At 41.4% G+C, this 27,888-nt stretch overlaps 1 protein-coding gene across 3 annotated transcripts in view; it reads left to right on the top strand.

The window, feature by feature from the left end:
- The window catches only part of DSTYK (dual serine/threonine and tyrosine protein kinase), a 57,843-nt gene extending 30,292 nt beyond the window's left edge, over window positions 1–27,551 (top strand). The window contains exons 3-13 of one of the 3 annotated variants that reach the window (XM_068541572.1): window positions 8,739–9,408; window positions 13,675–13,907; window positions 14,626–14,709; window positions 15,370–15,546; window positions 16,167–16,296; window positions 16,672–16,828; window positions 17,274–17,406; window positions 19,313–19,426; window positions 21,717–21,831; window positions 24,367–24,438; window positions 24,873–27,551. In XM_068541572.1, coding sequence (XP_068397673.1) covers window positions 8,739–9,408; window positions 13,675–13,907; window positions 14,626–14,709; window positions 15,370–15,546; window positions 16,167–16,296; window positions 16,672–16,828; window positions 17,274–17,406; window positions 19,313–19,426; window positions 21,717–21,831; window positions 24,367–24,438; window positions 24,873–25,060 — 2,073 coding nt within the window. In that variant the 3' untranslated portion in view covers window positions 25,061–27,551. The other 2 variants (XM_068541571.1, XM_068541573.1) reach the window with 2 other exon arrangements.
- Window positions 27,552–27,888: the final 337 nt, after the last annotated feature.

Below are 27,888 nucleotides of genomic sequence, written 5' to 3'. Positions count from 1 at the left end.
TGCTGTTGTGATCTATTTTATTCATTTATTTTTTAAAATTTTTATTGGAGTATAGTTGATTTACAATGTTGTGTTAGTTTCAGGTGTACAGCAAAGTGAATCAGTTATACATATATATCTCCACTCTTTTTTAGATTCTTTTCCCATATAGGTCATTACAGAGTAATGAGTAGAGTTCCCTGTGCTATACAGTAGGTCCTTATTAGTTATCTATTTTATATATAGTAGTGTGTATATGTCAATCCCAGTCTCCCAATTTATCTCTCCCCCCTTCTTCCCCCTCTGGTAACTATAAGTTTGTTTTCTATATCTGTGACTCTATTTCTGTTTTGTAAATAAGTTCAATTGTATCATTTTTTTAGATTCCACATATAAGTGATATCATATGATATTTGTCTTTCTCTGTCTGACTTACTTCACTCAGTATGACAATCTCTAGGACCATCCATGTTGCTGCAAATGGCATTATTTTGGTTTTTTTTGTGGCCGAGTAATATTCCATTGTATATATGTACCATATCTTCTTTATCTATTCCTCTGTCGCCTCCTTATAGTTTTGATTTGCATTTCTCTAATAATTAGTGATGTTGAGCATCTTTTCATGTGCCTATTGGCCATCTGTATGTCTTCTTTGGAAAAATATCTATTTAGATTTTCTGCCCATTTTTTGACTGGGTTGTTTGTTTTTTTGTTATGAGTTATACAAGCTGTTTATATATTTTGGAAATTAAGCCCTTGTCAGTCACATCATTTGCAAATATTTTCTCTCAGTCTGTAGGGTTGTCTTTTCATTTTGTTTATGCTTTCCTTTGCTGTGCAAAATCTTATAAGTTTGATTAGGTCCCATTTGTTTATTTTTGCTTTTATTTCTATTGCCTTGGGAGACTGACCTACCAGCTTTCCCAACACTGCTTGCTGAAGAGACTGTCTTTTCTCCATTGTATACTCTTGCCTCCTTTGTCGGAGATTAATTGACCGTAGGTGTATGGGTTTATTTCTGGGCTCTCTATTCTGTTCCATTGATCCATACAGACACTGTTAGTTTTAATTTATCAGCAGTTAATACTTTCACAACCCCAAATCAAAGTATCTTACTAAAAATCACAAATTTATGCAAAATTTTAACCCCCAAATTTACTAAACATTGTTTGTTGCTAGAAAACTAGCTTCTCAATTTTTGTCTTGTTTTTGGTATTTGTTTTGGCGCCTTATGAAACTAAATTTATGTGTTGCTTACTTTTAGTTAGATGCCATGTCTTCTCTTGAATGTATCTAGATTGAAAGATAATAGTTGACTGGTAAAAAGTTGGAAAGAAGCTTGGGTGACTATCTTCAAGGTAAGCAGATACTTTTGTAAGGAGAGAGTATATAGAATTAGGTCAAAGATGGCCGTTTCTAAGGGAAAAGAAACAAAGTTGGGGTAATATGTATAAGAGAAATAATGCTATTCTAGAAATATAATTAAAGAAACCCTGATTTTATGGGGCAAAAAGAAAGGGGAACTAAAGTGATGTGTTAAAAAAGGATATGGGAAGTTCAGGAAAATGCTAAATTATAAGTTCCTTCCAGGCAGTAATTCTATGTTCTTTGAATTTAACATCGCTCTTGCCTTTCCCCTAACACACACTAACATACATAGTGAAATATAACCAATACATTGCTCTTTGCCAAGAAACCTGGTAATACTCTTAATAGGTTTATTGTACCTGTTAAGGATATATGTGGTTTAGAGGCAAGATTCTTTTAAAAATCCCTATGCTCACTATAGTAGCCTTGATCCCTCTTAAAAAGAACAGCTTAAAGCTGAGGCTATATTTTCTCAATTCACCACCACTGATTCATTTTTGGCCTTCTAAGATTAGCTTTTTGGGGGAAAATCTGGCAAGAGATTATGGTCTTAATCTTCCTCTTCTGTTTTCTCCCTTTTTAAGGATCCTATCTACCTCTTTCCTGCACCAAATGGCGTCTCTTTCTGTTTTCACTATCTCAAAGATCTGTTTGTGTTTCCCTTTGGGTAATGGATGGTGGCCGTAGGGAATCCTCCCTGATTCAGAGATGCAGAGGTTGAAAGTACTGTCAGCAGGCAGAAGTTCTGTTATTTGGGCAATTAAAAATATTTTCTTTTTGACTTCTTTTGCAGCATTGTTTCATAGCAGAGCAGGGCTTTTACTTATAGCCAGTGTATACTTTTTAACATAGACAGTAGGACTGTTAGGGTCCCTGAAATCATCTTGTCCATCCTTTATTCTTCTTTCAGAACTTTCCTAACACCAGCCCAGACAGTTCCTGACACAGTGGACCTTCAGTTACTGTTTAAACACAGTCTTTGTAGTTAGGTGGGCCTGGACTTACATCCTGGCTTGGTTACTTAACTGTGTGACTATGGTGCTGGGGTGTCCCGCATTTGTAAAATAGAAGTAGTAATCTGTATCTTTTAGGACTGGTGTGAGGCTTAAATAAGAGACTAGATGTAAAGCATCTAGAACAGTGTCAGGCACTTAGTAAGGCTCCCTTTGAATGATTAATCAGTGTCCTTGAGAAGAGGATTTCCTATTCTCTCAGTCACCTGTCCCTTCTCTGACAGCCATCCATGGTGGAACTCCTTCCTTTTGTCAAACTTAAGTCCTTCTGGTTCCAGCTTACTTAGAGTTATTCTGCTCTAGTTAGAAGCAAAGTTCTTCATAATTATTATGAAGTGCTTTTGTAATAAAATGAAAGGAGAGATGTTATAAAAAAGGTAAAAAATACAAAAGTTAAAGTTAAAAGGTAAAGTTTCCCCTTCTTCCTTCTTCTGCATTCTACTATTGTCTCTCTTGATGGGTCTAGTAAGTGATAAGAGAATAAAGCTTCACTTTCCTACTTTTATCTGTATATGTGGGTACCTGGATGTTTGAATATCCACAAGGTATTGAGTTGTCAAAAAAGTTCATTTGGTTTTAAGTAAAAATAAAAGACACGTTTTTCATTTTCACCAAGAATTTTATTAAACAATGTATTCCCTCACCGAACGAACTTTTTGGCCAACCCAATAGACTGCACAGACGCTATTCAGTACATTCTTGTCAACTTGTCTGTTATCTCATTCATCACAGTATGAAATCAGATAGTTCTGATCCTTAAGGGCTTCATGCTTATGAGTTGAGACACAGAGCTAAAGCCTTCACTTTGGGCTGTTTGGGATTGTAAACATATTTCCACTTTTAGCATGATGGTCTCATGCTTTCTGTGGCTAGTTCAGGGCTTTGGTTGGGATTATGGTTTTTCCCAAGTCTTGTTATGGCCTCTGAGTTACCACTCCCTACTTTTTACTAGGTAGGGAGATGAGCTTATATTTGTTCTATGCTGACTGCTGGGGTAAAGCTCTGGGTTGACACAGTTGCTTGTGGCCTGTTGTATTCTAGAAAGCATCTCAGTCAGTCGCAGCTCCCCAGTGGAGAGTGTTTGGACCAAAAGTAAAGGGATTTTCTACAATGTAACAAGAAGAGGGAGGTATTTGCCTTAATATGTAATTGACATTTAAGAGTGATAGTTCAGAGAACTGTATAAAAATGAGGAAAAATCAATCCTGTGTAAAAACAGATGGGAAAAACCTCCCATTGCCCTGTGAGAGTGGGCATGGGAGGAGAATTGATAGTGACGATAGGTAGCATACAGAGACAGGGATTGGAGTCGAGTCTGTGTCAGTTGCTGGGCAAGGGCAGGACTCTTATATAGTTAGGTACTTCTCTTCTGTGTGATGTAATGAGGCTTCAGAGCTATAGAGAAAGCAAAGATATTTATGACCTACCTGAGTATGTGATCATCTTCTGTTTGAACCATCAGTTAAGATAATCATCCTTACCTATCATCGAGTTTCGGTAATGTGCCATGAGCCATAGAGTAAGGAGTCCTCACCAGTAAGAGCCAATATTCTTAGGAAGTGGTCAGGCTTCAGTGATTGAGCCATTTCTTCTTGGCACTTAAGGTAGTGTCATTTTACATAAAAAACTTTTACATAAAAAACAAAACCAGAGAGGTAAATTCTGGTGTTTGCAGAGTAGCAATCTCCTTTCTATTACATTCTCTTAGTCTTGCCAGAAAAATTGATGGTAATATATCAACTTATGTAGATTCGACAGATTTGTGCAGATGTATTCTAAAAGAGAAATCTCTTTAGGAATTTGCTGTGACTCAAAATGGGAATTATGGCATACTCTCATGATTCCCTGGGATTCTTCTTCCTTGATTGAGTTAGGAGCAAAATGCTTACTCACTGCTTCATTCTTGGAGTAGATGCAAATAGCAGTTCCAGATAAATGTGTGGGATATGGGTTAAAAATAGAAAATTTTATATATGATGATTGAAAGTGGTTTTGAGCAAGTAGTAAAGGCATCATTTATTCATCCAGTAGTTGCACATTTATTTATTTATTTACTATTACTGTTTTTTTGGTCACGTCAAGCAGCAGGTGGGATCTTAGTTCCCCGACCAGGGATCGAACCCGCACCCCCTGCAGTGGAAGCACAGAGTCTTAACCACTGGACTACCAGGGAAGTCCAATTGCACATTTATTTATTGGATGCTCATTAAGTGCCAGACACTGTTCTAAGTGCCAGGAAGGAATACAGCCTTCCATGAAACAGTCTGAGGTCAGTCTTCCCTCTCAGGTGGCCATAATAGGGCCCAGAACAGGGCTCATCCTCTCTGTGAATTTTTTTTCACTCCCTGTCTCCAGGAGACAGTGCTGGCTTCCCTTTTTGTTTATAACCGTCAGGCATGAGTCATCCCTTTGCCGTGAGTATTGCAGAATCACATATCACATTCCAGTCTAATTTGTACTGCTGCCAGGGTCTCAGCCAGCAGCTCTTTTTGCCTGTCTTCCAACAGTCTTGATAGTCAGAACAGTGAGACCGACTGCACAAGTTAATTAACTGGGGAACGGAGAAGAGAGAGCATGGTACTTGTTTTCTATCCATTTTTGTTTAGTACAAGATGTATTTAGGAGTAGACAACTTCTTTCTAGGTGCCAATGTACCAGGCAGTACCTACCATCAGAATTCATTTTTGGGGAATTTTTAAAAATTGAAGTATAGTTGATATATAATATGTTACAGGTGTAAAACATAGTGATTCATAAGTTTTAAAGGTTATATTCCTTTATAGTTATTATAAAATATGGGCTATATTCCCTGTATTGTACAATATATCCATGTAGCTTATTTATTTTATACATAGTAGTTTGTACCTCATAACCCCTATCTTGCCCCTTGCTCCTTCCCTCTCCCCACTGGTAACCACTAGTTTGTTCTCTGTATCTGTGAGTCTGTTTCTTTTTTGTTATAGTCACTAGTTTGTTTTATTTTTTAGATTGCACATGTAAGTGATATCATACAGTATTTGTCTTTCTCTATCTGACTAATTTCACTTAGCATAATGCTCTCCAAGTCCATCCATGTTACTGCAAATGGCCAAATTTCATTCTTTTTATGGCTGAGTAGTATTCCACTGTGTGTGTGTATATATATATATATATATATATATATATATATATATATATATATATATATATATATATATATATATATATATATATATATATATATATATATATATATATATATATACCATATCTTCTTTATCCACTGAATCCATTTTTTTAAAAATGAATTTGCAACTATGAGCAAATTAAGTCAACTGTCCCTTACAAAGGATATTGGTTCTACAAATGGACTTGGCAGCTTTGGCTGATGGTTGTGTTACACACACAAAATGGTCCTTTGAGGAAAACCTGTAAGTTTATTTTAGAATTTTAAGAAAATCCATCAAATAAACAAGCAAACAAAATTCTTCCTGAAAACTTTCTAAACAACACTTAACTTTGGTTTTGAATATTTAGGCTTTCTTCCCTTAATATTTCTATAATAAGTTTGATTGATTTATACCTTTAAAAAGATATATACTTAAGACAGAAGCAATTTTTAAAATATTTTTAAAAACCACTGTCATCTATAATTGTCTTGTTATAAATTTTCAGTTCTTGGGATTCTCTTCTAGCCTATCTAATTATTATATGTAATTAAAGTGTTGGCATTTAGGCAATTGCATGTTGTACTCTAAACCCTAAAAGTTCTTACTTACCCACTTTTTGAATGTGCCTCATGAAGTGACTGATACTCCAGCAGTGTGACTCAGTGTAGTGAAGGGGCTTGTTTTGAATAGCAGGGTGAGTGTCACATTAGTCTTCCAATCAGAAAACATTCCATGCAATTCGAGGCACACATGAAACAGCAAATTTCTTCTTGGCCTAGGCTTGGGTAGAAAGCACGTGGATTTATACAGTGTTTGCTCAAATTACAAATGCTGAGATGGTAAAAGCACTTTTAGCTTTAGGGAGTTCAAAGTGGCCAGCCAAATGAAAGTTCTGTGACCTACCTGAGAATAAAATTTATGAGTTCTTTGTTGAGGAAGAAGGTGAGACCTTTGTACTTTGCTGGAAATAGGAGAGCGCTGTCTCTCTCTCTCTCTCTTTCTCTGTCCTTCAACACACACACACACACACACACACACACACACACACCCCACACACAAACCACACACTACAAGAAACAATAGGCTGGCATTTCCCAGCCCTTTCTTCCTTATCTGGAGGAGATCAAAAAGGAAAAGATCCCAGGTTTTGATTTTTAAAAATCTTTCATCAATAATACCTCTTGCTCAAAAAAGGAATAAAAACAGAGTATTAGTCTGAAAGAAAATAAACAAATTGCAGATCTTAGATTTCAAATAAAGTAAATTTGCAACATCTGATAACTGTTAAGAACACAGACTTGAGCAGATTTGTGTTGAGTTCTTTCATAACTCTTTAAAATGTACTAGAATTCTGCAAAGGATTGATTTTGAGTCTGCAGACTTTGGAGTTGGTGTGCCTGCAATGGTGATATAGGCACAAGTCTCCAGGTCAGCACTTAGGTCTGGAGTGCCAGGCAAAGTAGGCAATTTCAGAGATTTGGAGGAACCTGTGCATGGATGGAAATACATGCTCTTAAGTGCTTCAAGATCCTTAGGAAAGAAGTAGAACAATAAAAAGAAACTACTAGCTAGGGAAAGGACCTGTGGAAAGTTGTTTCTAAACCAAAGATCATTCTTGAAACTCACTTTAGGCGTTGGGTTTATCAGTTATGATTGGTTTCCATCGTATGTAACAATCAGAAAAATAGGGGCTTGCTTAAGCAAGACAGAGGTTACTTTTTCTCCCTCATATAAATGAAGTCTAAAGCTAGGCAGTTGAGGGCTGGTGTGGCAGCTCTGTAGTCATCAGAGATCCAAGCTCCCTATTTCTTTCTTTTTTAAAAAAATTAATTAATTTATTTATTTATTTATTTATTTTTGGCTGCATTGGGTCCTAGTTGCTGCGCGCAGGCTTTCCCCAGTTGTGGCTAGCGGGGGCCACTCCTCGTTGTGGTGCATGGACCTCTCATTGCAGTGGCCTTTCTTGTTGCGGAGCACAGGCTCTAGGCGCGCAGACATCAGTAGCTGTGGCACGCAGGCTCAGTAGTTGTGGTGCATGGGCTTAGTTGCTCTGCGGCATGTGGGATCTTCCTGGACCAGGGCTTGAACCCATGTCCCCTGCATTGGCAGGTGGATTCCCAACCACTGTGCCACAGAGAAGTCCCCCTATTTCTTTTTGCTTCATCATCCTCAGGGCTGGCTTCTACTCTCACGTTTGCCCAAGGACTGCAAGATGATCACTGCTGCTCTGTCTGTCACATCTGTGCTCCAAGCAAGAAGGGCAAGTCCAAAGGGTGTACTTACTAATAGAATCAACCCATTAAAGAGCTTTCCTGTTGCCCCACCTGTTATTGGCCACCCCTGTCTATAAAAGACATTGCCTTCCGAATAATGCAGAGGTTAAATATTGGATAGGCAAACCTTAGTGTCTGCCAGAGCAAGTGAGCATGAGCATAAAGGTATTACTAAGACTTAGGTGGCTAAGACTTTGGGATGCCTGCCAACTCCTAGAATAGGACGGTAATGTTTGGCAGATATAGCCTTTAGTTTGCTGCTTGATTGATTGATTCAACAAGGTTAAGGACTTACTCTGTACTAGGCACTGGAGTTATAGTAGTGAACAAGATAGACATGGTCCCTGTCCTCAAAGAGTTTATAGGCTAATGGGAAAAAATTAGGTTTTAAATAAATAAATTATAAATGTGTTGAACATTAAGAAAAGGAGAAGTAGAGAAGTGCTCGGGATTGTGTAATAGGAAAGACTCCCGAGGGGAATGACACGATGTATACATTGAGATTTAAAGGACCTTGGGAATTAGCCAGGTTAGAAAGATAGGGATGAGTTAGTCAGGTTAGAAAGAGGGGGAGGAATGTTCTAGGCAGATTCACTCCCAGTCTGTTAAGAGTTCTTTCTTCATCTACTATTTGTCTTATTTCTTCATCAGAGGGAATTAATGGGAGTTTCCAAAGCAACAAAAGGGACTAAATATTCTTTTTTATCTAAAATGGCTAAAAGGACTGCCATCCTTTCTACTTATTTGTTTTTTCACTCTCTCTAGACGAGTGCCTGCCTGCGTAGGCTGCACCAGGGAGTCTTGGTAACCAAGGAAGGAGGTGGACAAATGATTGGGGCATACCGAAGTTCAGTTGCCCCATCATAGATCTGGATTTTGGTCTCAGTGTGGGACTTTGGGGAGGCAAGGATTGGTTCTGACCCTGAAGTGCTGATATGACCCCCTTCCCCTTCTAGGAAGTGGACATTGTGGTAGCACCGTGCCAAGGCCTCCGGCCCACAGTGGATGTTCTGGGTGACTTGGTGAATGATTTCTTGCCTGTGATAACCTATGCACTCCACAAAGATGAACTCTCTGAAAGGGATGAGCAAGAGCTTCAGGAAATCCGAAAGTATTTCTCCTTTCCCGTATTCTTTTTCAAAGTGCCGAAGCTGGGCTCGGAGATAATCAGCTCCTCCACCAGAAGAATGGAGAATGAAAGATCACCACTCCATCGCCAGCTAACTGACCTGGGCTATCTGAGCAGCAGTCACTGTAACTGTGGGACCCCCAGCCAGGACACCAAAGCTCAGAGCATGTTGGTGGAGCAAAGTGAGAAGCTGAGACACTTGAACACATTTTCTCACCAGGTGCTACAGACTCACCTGGTGGACGCAGCCAAGGCCCTGAACCTGGTGCACTGCCGCTGCCTCGACATCTTTATTAACCAGGCCTTTGACATGCAGCGGGACCTGCAGATTACTCCCAAACGTCTAGAATATACACGAAAAAAGGAGAATGAGTTGTACGAATCACTGATGAATATTGCCAACCGAAAGCAGGAGGAAATGAAGGACATGATCGTTGAGACGCTTAACACCATGAAGGAGGAACTTCTGGATGATGCTGCCGACATGGAGTTTAAAGGTAGGTCCTAGAGAACTTGATGGGGTGCGGGGACTACAGCATCCTCTAACTCTTTTCCAGCTGGAAGTTGAGTACATTAATTCTGAAGCCCAAAGGAACCTCAGGATCATCTCACCTACCCCCACTGTCATTAGCAGGAGCCCACCTTAAATCATTTAGCCAAGGTGGCCTCTCTTGTTCTGAGAGACCTTCCTGGAAGATTCCACCATCATTCCTTCCTAGGACTGTTAGTCCAGCTTTTGGTAAATTCATCCCAGTAGTGCTCTTTAGTCTCCAGTTTATATCTGTATCCCCTTGACCTTGATAAAACTGGAGAGGAGCTGCTTGAAGAATGTCACTAAGTCATGCTTTAACCCTGGCTCCTTTGGCATGGTCCATGCTTCTTCGTCGGTTCTTTTTTGTGTGTCATGGTCTCATTTTCTTTTCAGGCTGCTCCTGAGACCTAACTCAGAAGGATTTCCCAAAGTAGCGGTTTTAGCTTTTCTGACGTTCCCATTCTTCATGAATGACTGTTAACAAAACTGGGCCAAATGCTTAGCCTGGTCTTTTGGTGTCTGAGGTTTAGATGCTACGGACTTTGTATACTGACTTCTGCATGAACATTAGCTCTACTACCTATTAATTAAAGTATGTGGTTTGCAAGTTACCCTTTAGGTTCTCAGTCATGGCTATGCATCCAAATAACCTGGGAGGCTTTTTGAAAATGTAGATGCTTGAGACCATTAAAGACCACTCCAGACCTACTAATCAGCATTTCTGACATGGGACCTAGCATCAGTTTTTTGTTTTTGTTTTTTTCTAAAACAACCTCCCTAGGTGGATTCTGCTTATTACCATTTTCTAGATGAGGAAACTCAGGCTTAGACAGGTTAAGTAGTTTGCTCAAGGTCACACAGCTACTAAATAGTAGAGGCAGAATTTGAATCTAGACAGTCTGATTCCTGAGCCCATACTCTTAATTTCCATGCTTTACTGCTTCCTAATCTGTTCCCAGTTACCGATGCTACCATCTTCCTGGGAACCAGCTTCAAAACCTCAGCATGGGGACTTCCCTGGTGGTCCAGTGGTTAAGACTCCACGCTTCCAATGCACGGGGCATGGGTTTGATCCCTGGTCAGGGAGCTAAGATCCCATGTGCCGCGTGGCTCGGCCAAATAAAAAAAATAAAAATAAAAAAATTTTTAAAAGTAAAAAAAAGTCTTAAACAAACAAACAAAAACCTCAGCATGGTCTTTAACTGTTTTCTTTCTCCCGTTCCCGTAACCAGTCAGTCGCCAAGTCCTGCTGAGTCTTCTTCCCTATTTCATATATACCTTTGCTTCTCTATTCCTTCCTCTTTAGTCTAACTGAACTATTGTTACCTGACTGATCTCACTGACATCTTTCTCTCCTTTCTCCAGTTCATCTTTACTGGCTCTATTTCTACAGACTGAGTTAAGACTCCTTAGCCGAGTATTCAAGATCTTCCAAAGCCTAGCCATTTCCAACTTTCTCAGTCTTGTTTCCCACTATGCACCTTCCTGTAATTTCTTTTTTGGTTGGTCTCAACTGCTTCCTGTCCTCTGCATGCTTCCTTTACTTTTTTTTTTTTTTTTTGCTTATGCCCTGCCCTAAACCTGAATGTCTTTTGTTTGTGAATTTTCAAATCCTACGTACCCTTCAAGGCCTCTTCCAAACAACATTTTTCATGAAGTTGTCTTTAATTTTCTTAGCTAATAATGATCGCAGTTCATCTGGACTCCCATAGAATTTCATCTGGAACTGAAATTTCTGGTGTATTTCACTTTTTTATCTTATTATTATATTTATGTTCCTCTATTTTCTAAAATCCTAGAAATGAAGAACAGGATCTGGGTCTTTATTCATCACTATATCCCTTGCAGCAAATAACAGAGTCTGTGTATAGTACATCTTTGGAAAATGAATGAGTGTGTGAGTGATGGTATATGTTTGTCACACTTATAGATACAAAGGAAATATACTTTAGCAAGCATAGGATGCCTGATTTCTTATCGGTCTTTCTAAAGATGAACAAAGATACCTCTTTGGCGAATTCCCATTGTAGGGAGGAGTTGCTGAGAAGTGCTCACTTGCAGTGGAAATCCTAGGAAATCTTCTGAATGTTTAATTTAATTCAGTGCCTGAGTAAAAGACCCTGGAGCATCAATGCCAGCATCAGAGTAGACATGATAAAGGGTTGTCAGGGCAGGTAGGTGGAGCAGTCAATGAAACATTTGATTGTCTATCATGTACCAGGTATACCATGTTTGGTACCTGGGACACAGTGGTTAGCTCAGATGTGGAGTAACTGGGAACAAGTAGATCAAATGTCTGGCTCTGTTAACTACATCGTGGACTTGTGGTTCTACTTACCTAGTTGGCTACATCTTAGACAGGACTTACGTGCTGCTTCTTACCTTGTTCTAATACATTCTGGGTATCCTTGAGGCAATGACAAGTAGATTTAGAAGAGAGCTGCCACATATCCTATGGAGCCAGATTTTTATTACTGATTTTTGTTTCTTTTAAAATAAAGGTAATGCATGCACACTAGGTATCATGACATACATACTTTATAAATTATTTATGTTTTGAGAAGATAATACCTAGAAACATGGTACTTTACTCAAAGATAAAAAGATACTGTCTCCTAGTCATCTAGTTTTCCTCTATATGTTCTTCTGCCCTTGCTTTTTCACTTATCCCATATCTTAGAGATCTCTCCATAGATGTGCAGAGAAATTTATCTTCTTCTAAAGGATATACCTTAATTTATTTAACCGTTCCTCTACTGCTGGATATATAGGCTGTTTCTTGGTTTCTTTTTTTTTTTAAATAAATTTATTTATTTTATTTATTTATTTTTGGCTGCATTGGGTCTTTGTTGCTGCGTGCGGGCTCTCTCTAGTTGCGGCGAGGGGGGCCACTCTTCGTTGTGGTGCACGGGCCTCTCATTGCAGTGGTCTCTCCTGTTGCGGAGCACGGGCTCCAGGCGCACAGACCTCAGCAGTTGTAGCACGCGGGCTCAGTAGTTGTGGCTCGTGGGCTCCACAGCGCAGGCTCAGTAGTTGTGGCTCACAGGCCCAGCTGCTTCACAGCCATGTGGGATGGTCCCGGAGCAGGGCTCGAACCTGGGTTCCCTGTATTGGCAGGCGGATTCTTATCCACTGCACCACCAGGGAAGCCCCTTTCTTCCTTCCTTTCTTCCTTTCCTTCCTCCCTTCTTTTCCTCCCTCCCTCCCTCCTTTCTTTCCTTCTTTCCTTCCTTCCTTCCTTCTTTCTCTTTCTTTTTCTTTCTTTCTTTCTTTCTCTTTCTTTTTCTTTCTTTCTTAGAGTATACTGCATTGATCATCATTGTGCATGCATATATTTGAGACTTGTAAGGGTATATGTCTAGAAAAGTAATTCCTAGAAGCAGAAACAATAGTTGGGTCAAAGGGTGTATAGATTTCTTTTGTTAATTGGCTGGTTAGCTTAAATTTTTGATAGATATTGCCAGATTTCTTCCAAAGAGGTGGTACCAATATAAGTTTCTAACATTAGAGAGGGCCTTTTTAGGAGTGGAATTTTTATAGGTGATTTGTCTTCTCTTAAGTTCTTCTATCCTCTGGTTTGCAAAACAGACTTTTCTAATCCTGAGAGCTAGTAGCATAGTGGGGACAACGTTCCAGTTTTACTTTTTATTTCTCTAGTAGTTGATTAAAATTGAATTCTTGACTCTTGGATTTTTCTCATTAATATGCTAGGAAGTGTGAGTTATTACAAAGATCAGAGGTTTTGGAATCCATGAGCTTTGGGTTCAAATGCTAGCTATATTACTTCCTAACTGTACCATCCCCTCCCAGTGCCCACTTTATTCTCTCTTTGAGGCTTTTTCCTGACATATAAAATATAACCAGTAGTATACCCCTGACAGTGTTGTTGTTGGGATTAAATTAGATTACATATGAAAAATACTTACTGTGCATTTCAAATAGTCTGCAGTCAATAAATGTTGTTCCTCCTCTTCTATAAATGTGATATAAGAGCTGACAAAATCAATAGGTTCATTCTGTACACAGTTGCTCCTTCTCACGATTCTTAGATGCCTTAAGTAGTTGAGGATTGCATGGCCCGTGGTCATCCTGAGAGTCAGTTTGTCAACCATATGCATTTTAGTAGCTGTTGTTCATGGTAGCTCCTTGGGTCTGACTTGGGAGCTGCCTTTATTCAGTGTGCCTGCCCCTTCCCCTCACAGCCAACTAGCTTTTTGCTCTGCCTCCATAGATGTCATTGTCCCTGAGAATGGAGAACCAGTGGGCACCAGAGAGATCAAATGCTGCATCCGACAGATCCAGGAACTCATCATCTCCCGGCTTAATCAAGCAGTGGCTAACAAGCTGATCAGCTCTGTGGATTACCTACGTGAGAGCTTCGTCGGAACCCTAGAACGGTGTCTGCAGAGCCTGGAGAAGTCTCAGGATGTCTCGGTTCACATCACCAGTAATTATCTCAAACAGGTACTCAAAGGGTAGTAAAGAGTGTGTCACAGATAACACATGAAACAGAATCCACCCACGAACACAGCTTCAAGTTAGTCAAGAATTTCCCTTTCGGGCTTCCCTGGTGGCGCAGTGGTTGAGAATCCGCCTGGCAATGCAGGGCACACGGGTTCGAGCCCTGGTCTGGGAAGATCCTACATGCCACGGAGCAGCTGGGCCCGTGAGCCACAATTACTGAGCCTGCGCGTCTGGAGCCTGTGCTCCGCAACAAGAGATGCCGCGATAGTGAGAGGCCCGCGCACCGCGATGAAGAGTGGCCCCCGCTTGCTGCAACTAGAGAAAGCCCTCGCACAGAAACGAAGACCCAACACAGCCAAAAATAAATTAATTAATTAATTTAAAAAAAAAAAAAAAAAAGAATTTCCCTTTCAACTTTTTGCCAGTCCAGTTTGAATTTTATTTTGTTTTCCTATCTCATGACCACTGCCTGTGGGAGGTGCTTGTGAATTGTCAAATTGCAGTTAAGTCAATGAGCAAGAAGATGAAGATGAAGTAAAGGAGCCCAAATAGTCACCAAATAGATGATCAGCCTGCATTGACTCTGCACATATACTGAGGGATAGATTTGGGAACCTTGGAACTGGACCATGTTCTTGAAATAAATATCATTTATTGCATTTTTAATTAGCCACTCTACTCAGGGAATATTGACTTTCGTTTGTGTACTGTCTTTCAGATCTTAAATGCTGCCTATCATGTTGAAGTCACATTTCACTCAGGGTCCTCAGTTACAAGGATGCTGTGGGAGCAAATCAAACAGGTAGAGGTTGTTTAGAGAAGTGTTTTTCAGCCCCTAGTTGGCTTAGGTGAATCTTGGTCGTTCCAACAGAAACTGATGTCTAGGATGTCTGTCCTAAACAAACTGATGTCTGTCAGGGCAGGTGGCCCTTTGTCCTGGTTTGCCTGCCTGGGAGAATCCTGGTTTATGCCTGTTCTGAAATAATTATTAACAGTGCCCCCTTTAACTATTAAAAGTGATGTGTCTAAATGATATTTTATGGAGCCATAAAACCCTACTTCACTACCTTCTTCATATTTCTTTTTCCCAACCTAAGTGTTTTCTCAGAACCAGGCTTTGTTGCCAGAGGCCATGAGTGTGGTTTCCTTTCTGATGTTCCATCTGACTCTTACGTAGAGTTATTTGCTGTATTTAGAAAGGGATTTATCAGGCACCCCCAGTACTGAATGTAATGTATTGATTTGTGAGCATGCAGACTAGGCCTAGTGTTCTTTGATGCTTTCCGTTGGGCTGAGCCCTGATTTTGAGGTAGATGGAATTGGAGAGTGTTGGACTTCATACAGCTCTTATCTTAAGATCCTGGCCTAACGAGTGGGTAACCCAGAGAGGGAGGGGTGTTGGTTCTTCCTGGTGGTTCCTGTCTCCCATCCCTCAGTGTTCTCACTGTCCTCATCCTGACAGATCATCCAGCGCATCACATGGGTGAGCCCACCTGCCATCACACTAGAGTGGAAGAGAAAGGTGGCCCAGGAAGCCATCGAGAGCCTCAGTGCCTCCAAGTTGGCCAAGAGCATTTGCAGCCAATTCCGGACTCGGCTCAACAGTTCTCATGAGGCCTTTGCAGCCTCATTGCGGCAGGTGGGTATATAGGAAAGGACATACAGCTGGATCAATCGGAGAGGAACCTCATCCACTTTGGAATGTTTTGTCTACTGCTGTCTACATAATTTTAAAAAAATCATCAGTATATTTCCTTTCTATTCTGTTAAAGGATAATACCAAGTTACAGGGTGTTTCATCAGTAAATTTTTCATGTGGATATTTTTCTAACTCTAGAGAGAATGGAGGGAACTCAATTTCTCCCCACTTCACTGAGTGAGGAATGAAAATCGAGGGGTAGGAATTTTATATGAGTTTATATAGTATTTTAAGAATGAGTGACAGAAAGGGCTGACATTCCAACTTCCGTAGTAGTTTGCAGTTATGTGACATCTGCTTATCCCTTTGGGGTGTGCGCGTGTGCATGTGTACATGTGTGTGGAGGGGAGGGTAGGGAGATGTGATTATGCATCCAGGAAGAAAAATTATTACTTAATGAATGCTCACTATCTGCCAATCTCTGAGCTATGTTACATATATCTTATTTAATTCCCACAGGTATCCTCATGAGGTAGATATTATTATCCCTATATAATAGGTGAGGAAGCCAAAGCTGGGGACCTGATAAGTCATATTTCTTTCTTCTTTTTCCTTCCCAGCTGGAAGCTGGCCACTCAGGCCGGTTGGAGAAAACTGAAGATCTATGGCTGAAGGTTCGGAAAGATCATGCTCCCCGCCTGGCCCGCCTTTCGCTGGAAAGCCGTTCTTTACAGGACGTCTTGCTGCATCGTGAGTCCTTATTTTTTTTCCCTAGTAAATTGGAGGAGGAAGGTTCTGGATACCTGACATCCTCACGTTCAACCCTGGAGAATCCCAGTGTCTAAAGCTGCTTCCTTGCGAAGCTGCCTAAACACCCATTGATGTATTTTTGAACTTCTGATGAAGTCTGTTTGGTCCTGCTATTTATATAGTTCAAATAATACAACCAAAGTTTATTTAAATTAAACCAGTTAGGTTACTACTGGTTTAGAAAACATCCAGATTTCTTCCCCTGGCATAATTGTGACTTCCTGCTTCTAGGCAGGTCCACGTCTAAGAATCTTAGGGAGGTTGCCCAGCAAGTTCCCATCCTTCCTGCCTTATCTCTGTCTCTGTACCTTATAGGTAAACCTAAACTGGGACAGGAACTGGGCCGGGGCCAGTATGGTGTGGTGTACCTGTGTGACAATTGGGGGGGGCACTTCCCTTGTGCCCTCAAGTCGGTTGTCCCTCCAGATGAGAAGCACTGGAATGACCTAGCTTTGGAGTTCCACTACATGAGGTAGGTTCTGGTCTCATTCATCTTTGTGGGGAACGATCCAGAGAAGAAGCTAGAAGCCTGGTATAAATTTTGTACCAAGAGCTATAGTATGCCTTGTCTCTCCATTCCTATGTCTCAGAATGTTGTAGACCAGTATGTCAGTGTCTGGCCCAGAAATGTGCTCTCTTCAAGGCCTTTCCTGCTTTTACCTGCCCTTTCCCCACCATCCAAATTTCTCAGACCCATCCTTCCATTTGACTTTCTTCCTTAGTCCTTAAGGCCTGTCAGTTTTTAGATTCCATAATTCTCTGTCCTCGTTAGAGAGGCCATTCCCTTTGCCCTCTCTCTGTACTGAGGGCTATTACCTCTGGGCCTGGACTATGCATGGTCTCAGGGTTATTTCTTCCACTGTGGTGACATGCTATGCAAGGTTAGCTCTAGCCCAGACCTTTCCGCTCCTCACCAGGTCTCTGCCGAAGCATGAGCGATTGGTGGATCTGCACGGTTCCGTCATCGACTACAACTATGGTGGTGGCTCCAGCATCGCTGTGCTGCTCATTATGGAGCGGCTGCACCGGGACCTCTACAGTGGGCTGAAGGTGAGGCAGGGCAAGGAGGGAGTGAGGTCCAGCTGGCAGCCAGACCCACAGGTTCCTTTCTGGCCTTTCCTCCTTTCTTCTTTATTCAGAGCCCCTAGCTCTCATAAGACAATGTTGGAGTAATCAAGCTTTATTACCTTCATTTCCAAAAAACCTTAAAAATGTCTCAGAACATGTTTTTTTGCCCAGTTTATATCCAGAATACTGCAGTTCACCACTTTTACCTCTCGTGGTAGTGGTAAAGATCTAGACTACACAGAAGAGCAGAAAAGCTTCCTATAACTCTGCTATTCTTTCTCATTTTTGTTCTCAGTGAATTAAGCTAGTTTTTGTTGTCAACAAATATTTATTAGTGACTACTTTGTACAAGGCCCTGTATTAAGCAACATAAGGGGATATCAAAAAGTATAATTGGCCAGGGGCTTTTAAAAGAATTGTAGGGACTTCCCTGGTGGCGCAGTGGTTAAGAATCCGCCTGCCAGTGCAGGGGACACAGGTTCGAGCCCTGGTCTGGGAAGATCCCACATGCCGCGGAGCAACTAAGCCCCCACGCCACAACTGCTGAGCCCGTGTACTGCAACTACTGAAGCCCGCACGCCTAGAGCCCGTGCTCTGCAACAAGAGAAGCCACTGCAATGAGAAACCCGCGCACCGCAACAAAGAGTAGCCCCTGCTCACCACAACTAGAGAAAGCCCGCACGTAGCAATGAAGACCCAACACAGCCAAAAATAAATTTTAAAAATATTTTTAAAAATAAAATAAAATAATTGTAGTCAGTGAATATTTCATGAACAGGTGGCATTTGAGTTGGATAAGTGAACCCTGATGGGTAAGATTTGGGCAGATGGAAAGAAGAGCTCATAGCAGGGGGAAGGAATAGCATAGTGCCCAGAACATTTGAAGGACACTGACTGTCTTGGAGCAGCTGGTTCATTTGGGGAATAGAGGGGAGATAATATACAAAGAAATGTTGGGAACAAGTTATAGAAGACCAAAAATGTAAAGAGTTCCATAGCATTCAAATTCCGTCGTAGACAGTGAGAAGCGAAAGATTTTGAATGAAGGTGAAATACCCTCAGTTGGATGTTGAGTTCCCCTCATCTAAAACAGCCACCAGCAGGGAAATAGAGAGGTTTCTTTTGTTTGTCCTCTACATTGGAGCTGGAAAAGCTAACCCCAGAGTATCTGGTAGGTCCCTTCTCACAGGTGCCTCTTGTACCAGTTTATATGGAATAAGACAGAAGAATCCTTAGAAATGCTTGCAGGAGCCATGAGAAATCAATACGGTGAATAAAATGACCCTGCAAGTGGCTTTCCTTCTTCATTTCAGGGGAGTTAAGCTCAGCACCATGTGATGCTTTTCCATAAGTGGGTTAGAGAACCATATATGGGCTTTTGGATGAGTGATATAACATTCTCCAGAATTCAAGAGACCCTAAATTGGAGGCTTGGTAGAAGTAAGATGAGTGACTTTGGTATTTGAATCCATAAAACCAAAGGCTAACCAGTCCTACAAAGCAATGGAAGTAAATCTGCCTGAGAGTCCTAGAAATACTCACTTTGAGCCTCTAAGGCAGTTCTAGAGTTTGTTCAGGATTAGAGATGCACTCATGCCTTCAGGCGTTTGGTTGTGGCTCTCCTAGTCACATTTGGGGATCATCCACCTGGCCTAAGTGCTGCCTCCAAGGGATTTGATCTGGCCTTTATAGCTTGCCCTTCCTTGCTTTTCCTTTATTTCCCTCTCCTACCTTCTTCTTCCCTTATTCTCATCCACTTTTCTGTCCTTGTGTACCCTAGTGTGGTCAGTCTTTCAGTATCTCACAGAAGGAACTCTTAGTTGGTATAAGCAAGTTGGATTGAGGAGTTGTCTTCTTAGTGACAAGTAAACCCTTTTGTCTCCCCAAGGCTGGGCTGACCCTGGAGACCCGTTTGCAGATAGCACTAGATGTGGTGGAAGGAGTCCGCTTCCTGCACAGCCAGGGACTTGTCCACCGTGATATCAAACTGAAAAATGTGCTGGTAAGTAAGAGCTGTTTCCCCAAGATAACTCCCTGTCTCTATGTGTAAGTGACCTTTGGAGGGAGGTACACATAAATGTAAATTTGGTCACAGGAAAAGACTGTGACCAGTTAACAGCAGAGTGGATGGATGGTTTCTTGGACTTGAAGCTTAGGGAGGAGTTGCATCATAGGCCTAGCTTATATTGCTTAAGATTTTTTCTCCCAACACTGGTGAGAAAATTTAAACTTACAGAAAAGTTAAAAGAGTGGTACAATGAAGATTCACATACTATTCACCCAGATTCATATTCTCTTTCCTAGTGTAGTCTCTCTTTGTTTCTGTCTCTCTCTTTCTTCACACACACACATACACACACACACACACATTTTTTACTGAACTATATGAGAGTAACTTGCAGATAAAACTTTACTCCTACATACTTCAGCTTGTATCTTCTAAGGAAAAGGACATTCTTCCACTTAATTAAAATGCCATTATTCACACCCAAGAAGTTTAAATTGATACAATATTATTAGTTAATACGCAGTCTATATTAACATTTTCCAGTTGTCCCAAATATGTTCAACTATCCCAAATATGGTCTATTTGTTTGTTTGGCCCAGGATCCAATCCAAGGATCATACAGTGCCTTTTGTCATGTTTCTTTAGCCTCTTAATCTAGAATAGTCCTGCCTTTTTTTGCTTTTGTGACATTGATATTTTTGAGGATTCCAGGTCTTGTTATTGCTTAGGGTTTGAGATGCTGGATGAGGACTGAGATGGGTAAACACACCTTAAAAGGTAAGATAGTCATGAACCTGCCAGTCCTGTTATCTAATTATAAAGAATCTTTTGACATACTCCTTTTGAAAATATATTGGATTATCATTGAAGTGTCTCTGGCAACACTTAAATGATATATAAAGAGGGCTTCCCTGGTGGCACAGTGGTTGAGAATCCGCCTGCCAATGCAGGGGACACAGGTTCGAGCCCTGGTCTGGGAAGATCCCACATGCCGTGGAGCAACTAAGCCCGTGAGCCACAGCTACTGAGACCCACGTGCCACAACTACTGAAGTCCGCGTGCCTAGAGCCCGTGCTCCGAAACAAGAGAAGCCACCACAATGAGAAGCCCACGCACCACAACGAAGAGTAGCCCCCGCTCGCCACAACTAGAGAAATCCCACGTGCAGCAATGAAGACCCAACACAGCCAAAAAATAAAAATAAATAAATAAATAAATTTATTTTAAAAAAATGATATATAAGGATGATAGCAGTTTTGGGGGGAGGGAAATATCTTCCTAAAATTATAGGCTGAAACCTAAGAGGCTTGTCAATAGCCAAATGAGACAGATTTTTTTTTTAATTTTTATTTTTATTGAAGTATAGTTGATTTATAATGTGTTAGTTTCTGGTGTACAGCAAAATGATTCAGTTCTACATATATATTCCTTTTCGTATTCTTTTCCATTTTATGTTATTACGAGATATTGAATGTAGTTCCCTGTGCTCTACAATAGGATCTTGTTGCTTATCTGTTTTATATATAGAAGTTGGTATATGCTAATCCCAAACTCCTAATTTATCCCTCCCCTACCCCCTTTCCCCTTTGGTAACCATAAGTTTGTTTTCTATATCTGTGAGTCTGCTTCTGTTTTGTAAATAAGTTCATTTGTATCATATTTTAGATTCCACATAGAAATGATACCATATGATATTTGTCTTTTTCTGTCTGACTCACTTCACTTCTTTTGATAATCTCTAGTTCCATCCATGTTACTGTACTATTTCCTTCTTTTTTTTACGGCTGAGTAGTATTCCATTGTGTATATATACATCATCTTTATCCATTCATCTGAGACAGATTTATTGTCTTGGACCTCAGGAAAGGAAACTAGAGGGAATTAAAAAAACCCTCCTCAGCTGACCAGAGGACCTCAACCTTCTTATTTAGCAACTTTCTGCCCTGGGTTCTGGAGGTCAGAGGAGAATAATCAGGAACTAATAATACTTTCCTCAGTGTCCTTCATTTATTCATTCTTCCAAGATTTGCTAAGCTCCTGATATGTGCTAGGCACTATGCTAAGTGCTGGGGATACAAAGATGAAAAAGACAGTCCTTGCCATCAGGTTGTTTACAGTATGGGGAGGAGACAGTAATGGGAGTGAATCTGGCGACAGGGAGAATAGAGGCAGAGTTGATTAAGTACTGCTGTGAGGAAGATGCCTACTTTTGAGCTTGGGTATGCAGCTGAGCGCTATGTGCAGGACCAGGCATAGGATGACTCTCACCCTGCTTTGTTGGCAGTTGGACAAGCAGAACCGTGCCAAGATCACTGACTTAGGATTCTGCAAGCCAGAGGCCATGATGTCAGGCAGCATTGTGGGGACACCAATTCATATGGCCCCTGAACTTTTCACAGGTAAGCTGGAGGGCAGGGAGTGGGTTTGGGCAGGGCTCCGTGTTTTAACCGAGTGCTACCCTTTGGGCTAAGTAGTATCCACAAGTACTACTGGCAGTTCTGGCATAGGCAGGGGAGAAACCAGAACAGGGGAAACCTAAGACAAGTAGGGGGACAAGTGAAGAGGTAAAGGGGCAAGAAAGAAAAGTGTAAATGGGAGTCACCAACTATTCTACTGGATGTCTCTCTGGGCTATTAGTGCCATCATTGCCATAGTCAACCAATTATTTAATCCTAAAGTATTGATTGAATAACTCCTATATAATAAGAGTTGTCCTCTATCATTAAAGAACTTACAGTTGACGGAGATATATTGAGAGGTAAAATAATTAAGAAGCAGTATAAGATAACATGTGATTAAGTGCTACATAATGTAATGTTGGTGTTCAGAGAAGAAATGTTAGATGGTTTTGTGGTAGAGGTGAAATTCTGGATAGAAACTGAATGAGATCTGGAAAATTTGGTAGGTGGGAAGGGAACTCTATATTTATTAATATATTCTTTGAGCTAGGCACTGTGGGTATGTTATGTCATATATTTTGTTCCATTTAATCCTCATGACAATTCTGTGGTGATATTGATGCATTTTTATGTCCATGTCATGGATAAAGTTGAGGCCAGATTGATGAAGAAACCCACCCCAAAACACTGAGCTAGAAGTAATGAGGCTGGGATTGGAATTTAGGTCCTTCTGTCTCTAGAGTCCAACCATGTTAGTTAGGAGAGAAAATTCTGGAGGCTGGGGGAGAGGAAATCGGAGCAAAATTGCCGATTAGAAATAAGCATGACAGGAAAGAAATCAGTTCGGGAAGTAATAGCAAACAAGTTGGAGATAAGATATATTTGAGCTTGAAATTCATGCAGTGGAGTGAAGGCTTGATGTGGAAGAAGTAAGGAGCTACTGGGCTTTTGAACAGGTGAGGGATGAAAAGAGATGTTCATGGAAATGTTTAGTAGCAGTAGGTAAGGCAGATTGAGTGGCAAGAGCCAAGTAGGGAGACCAGTGGTGGAGACCAGACCTAGGATTAAGTTGGTAGTAGTGCTGAAACAAAAAATGTTACAGATTTGAGATCAATTCAGAGGAAGGATGGGCAAGATTTTGTAATTAACTTGATATGGGTGATGAACAGAAAAGAATGACTATAAGATGACTCAGGTTTTGAGCCTGAACGGATGAGGAAGGTTGCGTCATTGCCAGGGAAGGTGGAAAGGGAACGGCAGGTCACTCGTTAGTATTGGTAAGACTGAAAATTAGCAATTTATAATATTTGGATTTCTCTCATTAGCCACAAGTCTTCCGCCAACCCTTCATTGAGTGATACATATAAGGATTAGGAGTTACTTGGATAGCTGTAGTCCTACGCACATTGAAAAGAAGTAGACAGTCATCATTTTTCTTTCCCTGACTTTTAAAAAAATTTCTATTCCCACTTTTATTATTTTATCTTGGCTACTTCATATTTAAATTCATTTGATTATTTCTACTGCAGTTCATCCTACTGCTGTAAAAATAATCTTTCTAAAATATTTTCTTCATGTGACCTCCTGCTCTAAAGCATAAATGACTCCTGCTGCCCACCAAATCCAGACTCTTCTGTCCGACTTTAAAAATCTTTATGTTATGGTTCCAACCTATCTACCCACCTGTATTTCCCAACCTTATTTCCCTAACATGACCTTTCAGGATTAATCTTTTTGACTGTCCCATTAAAATAAAGGCCTGGACTTCCCTGGTGGCTCAGTGGTTAAGAATCCGCCTGCCAGTGCAGGGGACACGGGTTCAATCCCTGGTCCAGGAAGATCCCACATGCCGCAGAGCAGCTAAGCCCGTGAGCCACAACTACTGAGCCTGCGCTCTAGAGCCCGTGAGCCACAACTACTGAGCCCGAGTGCTGCAACTACTGAAGCCCGCATGCCTGGAGCTGGTGCTCCGCAGTAGGAGGAACCACCGCAATGAGAAGCCCGTGCACCGCAGCGAAGAGTGGCCCCTGCTTGCTGCAACTGGAGAGGGCCCGTGCGCAGCAACCAGGACCCAACACAGCCAAAAATGAATGAATGAATGAATGAATGAATAAATAAATAAATAAATTGATATAAAAAATAAAATACTTCACACAAACAATAATCAAATACAAAATATAATGAATATCAGTGAAATATAAAATAAATAAAATAAAATAAAAGGCCTGTTTTCCTTCCCCTTTGTCAAGTTCTAGTCTTGGCTCTTTTCATCTTTAGCCCTCCCAGTGCCATAGTTTTTCGTATTATAAAATGGGCATTATAAATGTGTCCTGCCTAACAGGGTTGTTATAAGAGATAATGGGTATGAAAGGCTTTAGGAAAAAATGTGTGAAGACCTCTGCAGATGCAAGTTAGCGGTGATGCTGCTGATTCCCTCCCTGGCTCACTACTTGTCACCCTTTCTTGCTGTAGGGAAGTATGATAATTCTGTGGATGTCTACGCTTTTGGCATTCTTTTCTGGTATATCTGCTCAGGCTCTGTCAAGCTCCCTGAGGCATTTGAGAGGTGTGCCAGCAAAGACCATCTCTGGAACAATGTGCGGAGAGGTAAGAGCCACGAGCCTTTGCCCTGACTCCCCAGGAGAGAGCAGACTGAGACCAGGCACTGCCGCAGCAGCCTCCCGTCCTCCTCTCTGGCCACTCCACAGCAGGACCTCATACACATTTAAACCATCATGGAATCCAGAAAAGACATTTAAGTCAAACCTTTGCTTCCAGGCAGCGTGGTTCTGAACTCTCAGAAAGGTTTTTATCTTTAAAATTTCTAATTCTTCAACATCCTATGCCAGTGTATTCCAGTTTTTCATCACAGTTACTATTAGGTTCTAACCTAGATATTTGCAGTTGAAGCCAAAGCTCACTGCATTGTTTAGCATCCTGAGCCCCAACTGGGTAATCAGCCTGTGAGCTGATCATGCCTCTTCATTGTGTTGGTTCCCTTCTCGCTGCCTCTGGTCTTATTTCCATGCTCCTTTCTCTAGGGGCCCGTCCAGAACGCCTTCCTGTGTTTGATGAGGAGTGCTGGCAATTGATGGAAGCCTGCTGGGATGGTGACCCCTCTCAGAGACCTCTCTTGGGCATTGTCCAGCCCATGCTCCAGGGCATCATGGACCGGCTATGCAAGTCACATTCTGAGAGGCCAAACAGAGGACTCGATGATTCTACTTGAAAGCAGAGACCTTTCTCTTTCACTCTTTATTTCTTTCCTTCCCCTCACCTTTTGGCTATGGGAAGAATTTGACATTCATTACAGAGAGCTCCCAAGGGGACTGATGCTTGCTGGGCAACTTGAGACCTTCCCAGGCAGAGATGACTCCTGGATAGGGAAGAGTTGGATGGCTGTGAGCATATCCAGTTCACTGATGCCCAAGCTATTTCTTTAGCCAAAAAGTCAGTATAAATCTCTTCTGTATGAAATTTCAAGAAAAGTCTTACATAGTTCCCTTTTCCAGACTGTCTTTTAACTCCAGCCGTAATTAGGACTCTGTGCTCCCATTGTGGAGCTCACATTCCTAACATTCTTTGGAAGTCTTAGTTCATAGCTCCATTTACACCTGGGAGGTTAGGTTTTTCTCCACCCAGAGTCCCTTTTCAGTTTATCCCCCGTGGCTTAGTCTGCTCTCAGACACCAGCAGATTGCCCACATTTTTTGCCTGAGCAGGGAGAAGCAGGGGTGGGGCTGATGCTTAGTAAGGAGATGAGTGGTTGCAGTTCATTTTTCTGAGAAAAGGCGCAGGCCAGCCAGAGTCCACATGTAGATATTTGGAAGTGTTATTTAAACACTCAGCAGGCTGAGTACAGGAATACATATGTATAACAGGCGTGTATACTTTGCTTTTGTTGAATAACAGTGTCTGCTAATTTGGGGTTCTTTGTTCCTTGGCATCCATTATTTAAGTGATGCAATGCCATGAAATGTACTGTATTGTATATTACTTGGGAAGACACTAGATATTCAAAGAGGCCTGGCAGCACTTGGGCTGTAGAGGGCTCAACAAGGCCAAAGTCCTGAAGATTTTACCTCCTAGCTTTGGTTGTCTGTGCTCCCACGTGGTGAGGTGAGATTGTGGCAGGGGGAGGAAGAAGGATGGGATGAAAGAGTTACCCTTACTGTGTTCCATCCTTCTTACCAACTTAATTAGGGCAATTTACCCCAGCCTGAAAATGATTACCTGGCCATTTTTAATGTGCTTGAGGTCTGGTCGCTTCTGTTGCTTCAGAATTGAGTGACGGACCTTCCTGCAGAGCAATCAGAAGACGCAGTGGAGCCTGGGGCTCCAGAGTAGCTGCCTTAGTGCCTAGGGAGCCAGTGGCAAGGTCAGTCTGGGGGCGTTGAGGAATGCACGTCGGGGTGAGGTTTCCACAGGCATGCCCTAGTTCCCTGGATCCTCTGCAGAGAGTGGCTCATTGATTGAGTGAAAGCCTTTCACTTCTCTGGGAAGGAGGACTGTGCTGGTTCTTCCCAGACCAAAGAAGTCATTTGTGACTCCATCAGTTTCAAGGGGACAGAGCCTAGGCAGCAGCTTCTCCTAATTTTTAACACTAAAATTCAAGGAAAGAGTGAAGGGAGGGATATATTACTACCACGGATAGAAACAGGGGACTGGTAGAACTCTCAACTAGTACCTGTCAGCTCCCCAATGCATTTTTTTGCATTTTCACTTGAGCTGCCAAAGAGGTGTTGACAAAGTTTTTTCCTGATCAGCAAAGTGGTTTGGGGTAGCAGGGCTGCAAAGTGATAACTGCACTGAATGACACTTTATTTTTTGGCTTATTATTTAGCACTGAGAAGCCAAAAGGGATTGGTGATTATAATAGCACTTTGGGGAATAGACTCCCTCTGGCCTTGCTTTGGAGAGAAGGCATGCGTGGTATTCCATCTGACTAATCAGGGAACCTCCTAAGTTCATACTGCATCAGAGTGGAATAAATGGCCCTCGAAGAGTCCGTTGCCGAAAGAGTAGTTGCTTTCTTTGAGTTTTCAAAGCTTGATTTTTGGATTTGCTGGCTAAAATAACCCACTTTTTCTTTAAAAGAAAAAAAAAGAGGGTTTATCCTTCTAAATATGGGGGTGGGGTGGGTCAGGGCTAGTGTGATGTTTAAGTGGGTTAGGAGGGAGTCAACTTGAGAAACCTGTATGGCAAACTCCCTTGGGGGTTTTAAGTACACTACTGTTCTGAAAAGTGTTTTATTTTTAACTTTATCTGCTTTGTTAACATCCAGTCCACAGAGCTGACTGAAGAGACTGTGTGAACATCTGACAGTGGGGGGACACCTTACTCAGATGGTTGAAAAGGAAATTGGTCTGGACAGCTTGTTGTCTTTTGTCTTTATGGAATGTTTTTGTTTGTTTCAAAGGACTAATGTTTATTATTACAGTGTTAAATAAAAGTGTAATATACTAAGTGTGTAGAATAAAAGTGCAATAACAAGAGAAAATTACTTTGGCACAAACTTCAGTTCTTACACTCTCTCCCTCCTTGTACTACCTGTCTCTTTCCATGATATTGTTACAGCAGGACAGTGTTAATTGTGTATATTTTTAAGAGATGCAGCTATGGGTTAAGTCTTCATTTAGTGTAATTTTGAATGGCTGGGTTTGGTTTTATAGAGTATTGTGTATACTTCTGGGGTGCACAAACACCAGATGTGCTGTATAATAAAGATCATATTAACGTTTTAGGTTTATATCTGTTTGGCTTTTGTTTTCCCTTAACCTCACTGTGTCTGCAGAATGCTCTCTATTCCATTCCATTTCCACTGGGACCCTAGAGGTCTTTCAGTTTGCCTTGGAGATTGATGGAACATGTTACTCTCCCCCATGGATTGCTCTCGGTCTCTGGGCACTTGACATGACCACTACCAGAGGGTAGGGCCCGGGAATGGGAGGTAGGAGAGCGAAGAAGAAGGGAGCAAAGTGGAGTGATAGCAATTTATTTTTCAGAGCCTCTCCTGGGTTCACACCCTTTCCGCCAGCCTCTTTTCAGCATGAACTTG

This window comes from Eschrichtius robustus, chromosome 3 (assembly GCF_028021215.1).
Source record: "Eschrichtius robustus isolate mEscRob2 chromosome 3, mEscRob2.pri, whole genome shotgun sequence".
Classification (NCBI taxonomy): domain Eukaryota; kingdom Metazoa; phylum Chordata; class Mammalia; order Artiodactyla; family Eschrichtiidae; genus Eschrichtius; species Eschrichtius robustus.
This window is presented reverse-complemented; position numbering and strand designations above follow the sequence as displayed.